The sequence below is a fragment of the Argentina silus genome (genome assembly GCF_951799395.1).
Source record: "Argentina silus genome assembly, chromosome: 9".
NCBI lineage: Eukaryota > Metazoa > Chordata > Actinopteri > Argentiniformes > Argentinidae > Argentina > Argentina silus.
Genome location: NC_139663.1, coordinates 3,166,049 through 3,175,028, shown reverse-complemented (window position 1 = coordinate 3,175,028; position 8,980 = coordinate 3,166,049). Strand labels below are relative to the sequence as shown.

The following is an 8,980-nucleotide window of genomic DNA, read 5'->3' as shown; positions in this document are numbered from 1 at the left end:
TCCCGTGTAGTTCTGGGCTGATCCCTCACCCTTCTCATGATCATCCTTACCCCACAAGGCAAAATCTTGCATGGAGCTCCAGGCCGAGGGCGATTGATGGTTATTTTGTATTTCTTCCATTTTCTAATAATTGCACCAACAGTTGTCTCCTTCTCACCAAGCTTCTTGCTGATGGTCTTGTAGCCCATTCCAGCCTTGTGCAGGTCTACAACTCTTACCCTGATGTCCTTTGAATGTTCTTTGGTCTTGCCCATAGTGGTGGAGAGGTTGGAATGGAAGAGATTGATTCTATTGACAGGTGTCTTTTATACCCATAACAAGCAGAGATTAGGAGTACTTTTCCTAAAGTGACAGGACTAATCTGTGTGCCTCATGGGCATATAACCGGTCTGTATGAGCCAGAATTCTTGCTGGTTTGTAGGGGATCAAATACTTATTTCCTTCGATCAAATGCAAATTAATTTATAACTTTATATAATGTGTTTTTTCTGGACTTCTTTGTTGATATTCTGTCTCTATTTGTTCAACTAAAAGTACCATAAAAATTATAGACCGCTCATTTCTTTGTAATCGGGCAAACTAACAAAATCAGCAGGGGATCAAATAATTATTTCCCCCACTGTATATATATATATCAAAATCTGATGTCCCAATATAGTCCAAATAAATATGACTGTAGGCTACTATACTAACACAAAGGGTATATATCAAAAGGTAGGCTATAAGTCCATTGACAAACTGAAACCACTCAGTGGTTGCAGTGGAGAAGCTAATATAAACTGACATCAATAGTCTAGCTGCTCCTCTCCTCTGGAAAGCAACAGGCAGTTTGATTCAAATGTAAGTTACTATCTGACCAAAGCCCAGGGAATGGCTGAGAGTGCCACCTAATGGTAGATTTATATATTGTATAAGTTGCTCTGGTTATTTTCTGTCTCTTTCCATTAGAGGTCCTCCTCAGAGGTCACATTGATAATCAGAGTGAATGCCTGTGATGATACAAGCTGTCAAGAAATAGTGGCGGTGAATTTACCCTCTCTCTCTCTCTCTCTCTCTCTCTCTCTCTCTCTCTCTTTCTCTTTCTCTTGCTCTCGCTCTCTCTACTTCCTGCCATGTGGCTCACATGTGGTAAACTTCCTCTTCCCCTAACTGTGATTATGCTCTATAAGTTCTCTCAGGGGGAAACAAGACTAACATATCATAATCATAACATGTGTGTAGCCATACACACAACCACACACACAAACACACACATACACATACACACACACACACACACACACACACACACACACACACACACACACACACACACACACACACACACACACACACACACACACATCCTTCACACTATTGGGGTATTAGAGCAATTATAGGAAGAGGTTGCTGAACAACAAATGTGAACAACAGCCTTTCCACAAATGTGGAAGGTAGTCAGGAAAGGAGTTAACATGGCCAAGATCTCCTCTCACCTCTCAACCTGATCCAATTCTCCGCCCTGTTCTTGAAATGTGCACTCCCCTACATTTACAGTACCTCATGGAAAAAAGGCTGAGAATTGGAACGCAGCTACAGTATGACTCTAGGGCAGTGTGACTAAGTATGTGTCTGCTAACCAACGGAGGGACCAGTCAGTAACATCCCACAGGCCAAAGCCGGTCCTTGGACTGGGGGTTGAGAAACACTGATCTAGGGCAAAGGGCACTGGAGATCTGAGAAGAGGTTAGTCACAGAAGGAAATGATTTGATTAATGATCATAACAGGAAATTAATACAACAGAATCCAATGTAATCCAAAATAGAATACATTTATTTCAGCCCATGTAAAAAAAATACACATAGCTTATAAATAAATATATACAGATTGCCACTTTTCATATATCCATTTCTATGTACATTAAGTACAATATATTTTACAATATAAATATACAACTAATGTACCTTTACAAACAAATATATCATATTCATATGCACATACATTCAGTTCTTAAAGGGATAGTTCCCCCTCAATTCTAAATCAATTGTGCCAATATTTCCCATTCATTTGGAATTGATGTCTCCAAATGTATCCTAATGTGAAGTGAAATATGGACTCAGTTTGACTTTAAACTACTTTTGTAGTATAACGACTTCTGACATGTTTTGATTTGGGGGTGACTTGTACCTTTAAAAAAGTGGCTGAGACGTATAACATGTTTCCTTCCTTTGGATTTATTTTGGTTTGAATTGGTGTCTCATAAAGTTCCTTTTTTCAGATTCTGTTCCGTATTTAAGCACCCAGAGGGCAAAGCAACAGCATGTTCTTCCCTTGTAGGTGGAAGTTGGTCCTAAGCACTGACCTATGCTCAGTTTCATCTCTAAACTCCTAATAAAGAAGGTTATGATTGGGGTGAGGAAATACTAATCGTACTAATCGGCTGCAATGCAACCTCTTCCTATAATTGCTCTAATACCCCAATAGTGTGAAAGAGGATGTGTTTGTGTGTGTGTGTGGGTGTGTGTGTGTGTGTGTGTGTGTGTGTGCGTGTTTGGCTTTCTGCGCATCCCAAGGCAGCAATGTGTAATTTCGGTTTTCAAACGCAAAGCCTGTGTGCCAGTTCCCATTACATGGATAAAAACTGTGTTCTCAGAGACTCTTGTCTGATTGCAGCTGTTACCAGATGGCAAACTGCCCCTTTTATCTAGAATTTCCCCAATGCATGTCCAGACCTGCCCTGGGGACAGACATGAGACACACAGCACAAAGAAACTGGACTCTTTATCTAAGAATAACAGTCACAGCCCCGAAATACACACAGAAACATACACACAATGAAAACACACACACACACACACACACACACACACACACACACACACACACACACACACACCATCAAAAGCACACACTCAGAGGAACACAAATAAGAAGACAAACACAACAGACACGGAGGGAAGATTTGTCAGACATAACAGCTGAGTGGAGTGGGAGATCAATGAAGCGCTGGTATGTGTGTGTCTCCCTAGAGCAGACACAGCGAAGAGGGGTGAATGACCCCAGTGTCTCTATGGCAACAGGCAGCAGAGGTGCGTCCCAGAGGAGCAGTGTGCGTCTGTGCATGCCTGTGTGTGTATGGATGTGTGTGACGCAGAGTGACGCAGAAAAGCCAAGGACCACGCAGGAGGGTTTACGGTAACACTTAAAGTAAAATGCATGCATTGGTCTGTGGCATCAGACACACTACGTAAACACTATGACACATGACACAAGCATATGATAAAGGTGCAATCCATAATATGTGTATAATATTATGAAAATAGTCCTTCATCATGTCTCTGAAACAGCTAAGCTCACTAAGGTATTTATTAATCATATAAATAAAGGGGTAAATTATATTTGTTGAAATTACGAATGAGCAGCAAGGAATCTTACGAAGTGCACTTTAATATTGAGCATATATGAACCTGCGTGTTAGATGTTAAGTGATTATTTCTTGATTATTGAAATGTCCTTATGTACTGGCGAAGGGTTACCATTTTCAGTATCTTAAGAACAATTCATTTCACTTAATATAGTTCTGTATACGGTTCACCTCACCCCAAAGGCACAGTGGACCTACTGTTTTAGCTACACCAGCCAAAGATAAACTTAATCGCTTAACCCTAGTAAAAGCAAATGAGCTTCCATGTCGTTAGGCTTAACTCAACTTATAAAGATACCATACAGTACATACAGCTACATACATACGGTAATATACAGTAACTTCTGAATTTAAAATGTCACTTCATTGGGGGAAATACCCCAATGGGTGTGTACCATTTCCTTTCCGCAAGAATAATTGGTTCAAAATTACCATTTTCCTCAGTACGCTTGAAGAAGGAATGTGCCATGCAATTAGACTGTTCCCTGTCCAGATAACATACAGTACTAGCAAACTTAGGTATAAATACAAAACCAAGACTGTTGCTGGAGGGTGTTAGTCAGACTCCAGGTGCTGGCAGTGGCCGTGGTCTGCTCTTCTCAGCCCCAGGCTGCTCCTCTGGGGTCTGCCCAGCCGGATCAGCCGGTGCAGGTGGGTCCAGGCATATGCCAACCGGCCCGACACCAGGTCCAGAGAAGCTGGTGGAATATCCGCCCAAAGGTTTCCCCATGCACCCCCTGAACCTACCCCAGCCTCCTTCACCAGTTTGGTGAGGACCATCGAGTCGGGCAGCAGGGCGGTAGTAGGTCTTTCCCCACACAGGAAGAGGTGGCCCAGGGCCCGGCTCTGGAGACTCTCCCTGAGGCTCCGTAGTAGGTCCTCTACTCTTGCCACTAGGTGGCGCTCATCCCAGGCCTCGGTAGGAGTGCTGAGAAGCAGGCGTAGCCAGGCGGTTTTTAGAGCATAGGAGGAGAGCACTAACCTCCACAGTGCCCCCGTGTGGCTGTCTAGAGCTTGACCAGCCAGGTCACGAATGGCTTTGACGAGCTGGAGGCACTTCAGGTGACAGGAGCCCTGAGGGACACGCCCCCGCAGCCATCCCAGCAGCCTTTGCTCCTGGCGGGGAAAGTAAAGCGCCCACAGGTCCTGGTCGTGACCTTTGACCTTTGATGACGTGTCTGGGGGTGTGGCGGTTTCCGTGGGAACCAGATAGAGGCCGTCGCCAAGGGGGAGGGCAGGGAGAAGACGTATCGTCATGGAGATGTGGCAGCAGACATAGTCTGAGCGTGGCGTAAGGTGCAGTTGAACACGGTCGTCGGTGAGCGTCAGGCTCAGCGTGGCACGCTGGTCGTAAGGGTAGCGCACAGCTGCTAGGCAACGCTGGACGGCTGGGTAGAACCAGCGGAGGACAGACTCCGGGGTAAGTCTGTAGGCTCCTCCCCCTACTGTCCCCAATGATGACCTCTCAAGTGACGATCCCTGAGGGTATAACCGTAGGAACGACTCAGTAAAGGCCCGGTGTTTGCGAACCCACTCCTCATGACGGGAAGTCTCTAGGCTGCACCGAGGCACGCCCCCAAATTGGACAGCCTTCTCCTCCTCCCTCATGTCCTCTTTTTCCTCCTCTATCCCCTCCTCCTTCGGCTCCCCATTCTCCTTGCCCTTCAACTCCCTCTTGTCATCCTCCTTCCTGTCCTCTTTGCCTTTACTGCTTCTTTCCCTCTTCCCCTTTCCCCTCAAGTTTTCCCTCCTGGCCTTCCCCTTCCCCTTCACCTCCCCCTCCGCCTCCCCCGTTGCCCTCCCCTTCCCCTTCACCTCCCCTTCCCCCCTCCTCTTCCCCTTTGCCTCCTGCCTCCCGACCCCCACACTGACTCTCGGTTCCAGTCTCAGACCCCTGGGCACCCTCAGCGGTACCAGGATATCGAAGTAGTCTGGAGAGCCCACCTTGTGCTCCTCGTACGAGCTGCCCACCTGAAATGAGAGGAAGAACGATTAGACAGAGTTGATGTCATAAAGAGACCAGGATGAACTCATGGGAGCCAAGTGATTAAATTGTTTCATTCACTACTAGTCACCGAGAGGAGGTCCATTGGGACCTTTCAGTGGTAATACACATCCAATGGGTCATAAAGGAGGCTTATCGCCACTTAGAGGCAAATGGAACTCCAGGTGATGAAATGATTGGACACACCTGTCTCGTCTGTCCGTTTCATCTCAAAAGTCTTTCCACAACTCCTCGCATCCTCTATCCTTGCTGCCTTGTCAACACCTATTGTAGGAGAATCGAATGTTTCTCCCCTCCTCCAAAGTGTTTTGAAATGGAGGCAAGGAAAGCGGAGGCGAGGAATCAAAGAAAGATTGATCCATAGATGCCTACCTGCAGGAAGTCCCCACGGAATGCCAAAGAGGATTCTGGGGGCACATCGGCACGCCCTGCTCTCACCAGATCCCCGATCAACTTGGCTACATTTGCTTTGCTGTGGCCCACCACATGGGGCGAGAGACGCACCCAGCGATCATAGTAGTCATCCAGGAGCTCCCGGCGAGACAAGCCTGATTTCAGAGGCACATCAGCGGCCTCTCGAGTCCCTCTCCCAGCCCCCCCTGGATGAGTGGAGCAGTACCTATTAACAGTGATGACAATGGTGAGACAATCTATTTACATAGCACCTTTCCAGATACCCAAGGACATTTTATACAATAAAGGCACAATACAAAGGTAGCACAAGGGGCATTTACCTTTCCCTTCACATTCAAGTCACTCACCGGGCACACTTAGACAGGGAGACACGTCAAGTCCCAATCCTTAGTGTGTGTTTATGTCCAACAGCAGCCCCACCACTTTGATACAAAACTGAGGGATGGGGCTGCAGAAACGTAACCCCTCTCAAATGTGTAAATGGAGTGTAGGATGCAAGAACTGATTAGTGCATAAGACAGACATTATAAACATGTTTTAAGCTACTTCATTGTTGAAAGTACACAAAGTACATCTCCAAGTCTCCTATTAAATTACAAAAGGACAAGTCCTAACTTGAGATGCTCGCACCAAGCCTACTTGTAAACAAATTCAACTAATTACACCTCAAGTTAGGGTAAGTGTGTGACATTAGCATTATATTTATATAGATGTATCATACACAAGTGATGAAGATGATGATGAGGAATCTCTGAAACAACTAAGCTCACTAAGGTATTTATCAATCATATTAATAAAGGGGTAAATTATATTTGTCGAAGTTATGAATGAGCAGCAAGGAATCTTACGGAGTGCACTTTTAATATTGAGCATATATGAACCTGTGTGTTAGATGTTAACCACATCAGCATTATGTGTCCATAGATGTATCATACACAAGTGATGAAGATGATGATGAGGTACCTGATAAAGAGATAGCACAGTACAAAGGCCAGGATGAGTTTGATGAGGGAGAAGAAGACCGAAGGGCCCTGGTCGGAGCACCCATCTGTCCCAGCCTCATTCCCAGGATCGTGTCCTGGTTCTGGGCTTAATCTGTGGGCGATGTGGTGCAGTACAACAAGACCCGTCAACACACAGGTGAAGAGAGGCCAGAAGACCCTGAGGTTGAGAGTGTACACACTCATCCTTCTCCTCTTTCACCCCTTCCCCCTGTTTTCTGTTTCTGTATGTGTCTTTCTTCTCGCCGTCCCCCTCCTCTATTTTTCTCAGTTCCTCTCTCACTCCTTTGTTTGTTCTTCATATACCTCCAGGCCTTGGTGATGTAGTGTAGATATGGCAGAAATTTGAGGCAGGATAAGGAAAGGCTAACCCATACTGACACAAACACAATTTCAGATACTGCAAATACACGCACACAGTCCTCCAGTTCCTCAGGATCCAGCCAAACTCCACGTCTTCTCTCTTTCTCTTGTTCCCTCCTTCTTTCCTCTCTCCAACTCTTCCTCTTTTTTTTCCTCCTCTGCCTCTTACAGTATGCTCTCTATTTCCTCTTCTTATTTTTCCTCTACAAGAGAATCACCAAGTTTTCTCTTCTTTTTTTCAGCTCTATATGTAGAGAAGTGTTGCAGTTCCTCAGTAGGTTTCCTCTGAGAAGCTGCCACACTCCCTTCTTCTCTTCTGCTTCTCAGTTGAATGATGTGACGTTTGTCTCTCTTTGTAATGTTCCTCCTCAGTTAAAGCTGTCTTGAGCTCAGGGTATGTTCTGTCCGCTCGCTCACTCAGTTTGAAAGTTTGAAAATCCCCCCTCTCTCGCTCTCCCACTCTGTCTCTTGTTCTTTCTCTCTCTCTTTCCTGTTCTTTCTCTCTCTCACTAACCACGCTTGTAGCAGAGAGTGCGGGTTTTTCTGCCAGTGAGCTCAGAGGAAATGCCAAACTCTTGAGAGAGGAATTTCAGTTTTAAAAAAAGAGGAGAGAGAGAGAGAGGGATTGTGTGTGTGTGAGAGAGTGAGAGAGTAGGCACCCACACACACACACTCCTCCCACCCTCTCCTCTTAAAGAAACAAAGACATTGTTACAGACGTCAACATCACTCTTAGAGAAGATACTGTATGAAAGCTTGCAGCACAAAAAGTTTAATGCTTAAAATTATTCTATTCAATCTAAACCTAAAATGCAAGCTGAGAGCAGCTGAAGAGATGGCAAACTATGTAATGTTTAAAAGGAAATTAAAGCAAACTGTTATATTTCTAGTTTTAAATAATTAAATGATCTACCTCTCCATCAACGGTAAAAAACTAAAGAGATAGTTCACTCTAAAAATCTAATTTCTGTGATCAACAACATTTTACATTTCAAATTTTTAGAGTGAACTATCCCTTTAACAGCATACAGTATAATCATATTGTATACTGGTCTGAGACAGCAGTTCTTATATTGAATGTAAAGAAGGTGGAAACAGGATAATATAATAATGCTCTTATAAACCTCTCCCACACATAGACCACTGTAAATTCATCAATAGAGGCAGGGGTGTGGCCCTGCTTAACTAAACAACGACTCATTGAGTCAGTTACTCAAGGAGCGTGCGCACACACACACACATACACATACACGTACCCTGTGAGAGGTCTGCAACAATAAGGCCCATTGTTTCTGTTGACCCTGGCTTGACCTTTGAACTCCATCAACAGTACACCACCGGCCTCTGTAATGACCCCTGACCTTGGAGCAGGACAGTGACGTCAGGACAGAGATGGCCCAGACACCAACCAACCCCTCTACTCTGGTCAATACATATTTTATCATCAACATCTTTTTGGGGGAGCCTTTCTAAACATTTGTAAGAATTTTTTTAGAATGTAAACAAGGGACTAACCAGCAAACTTCCCAACCAGGAAATCCTCAGGCAGACAAAGCTATATAAATCCCCAAAAAATCTTAACAAGGAGTCTGTCTCTAGTCTGTGTGGTAAAAAAATGTATTCTCGTGCCTGTATGAGCAAATCGTTACACTAACACACAGTGGACTTCTGTCTGCTCTATGGCTCCCTTGGTCTCTGGTCAAACAGTTCTATTCCCATATGACCATGCAGCATCACAGAGAGAGAGGGAGAGAGAGAGAGAGAGAGAGAGAGAGAGGGAACAGCTGGAAGAG

The 8,980-nt window shown here is 44.9% G+C and overlaps 1 protein-coding gene across 1 annotated transcript; it reads right to left on the bottom strand.

Moving 5' to 3' along the window:
- Positions 1-1,792: 1,792 nt before the first annotated feature.
- On the bottom strand, positions 1,793-7,747 carry itpripl2 (ITPRIP like 2). The gene is made up of 4 exons (XM_083676427.1): positions 6,787-7,747; positions 5,782-6,028; positions 5,277-5,375; positions 1,793-5,171 (listed from the first exon to the last, which is right to left on the bottom strand). Exons 1-4 carry the CDS (start codon positions 7,008-7,010, stop codon positions 3,960-3,962), a joined length of 1,782 nt encoding a protein of 593 aa, XP_083532553.1. The 5' UTR covers positions 7,011-7,747; the 3' UTR covers positions 1,793-3,959.
- Positions 7,748-8,980: the final 1,233 nt, after the last annotated feature.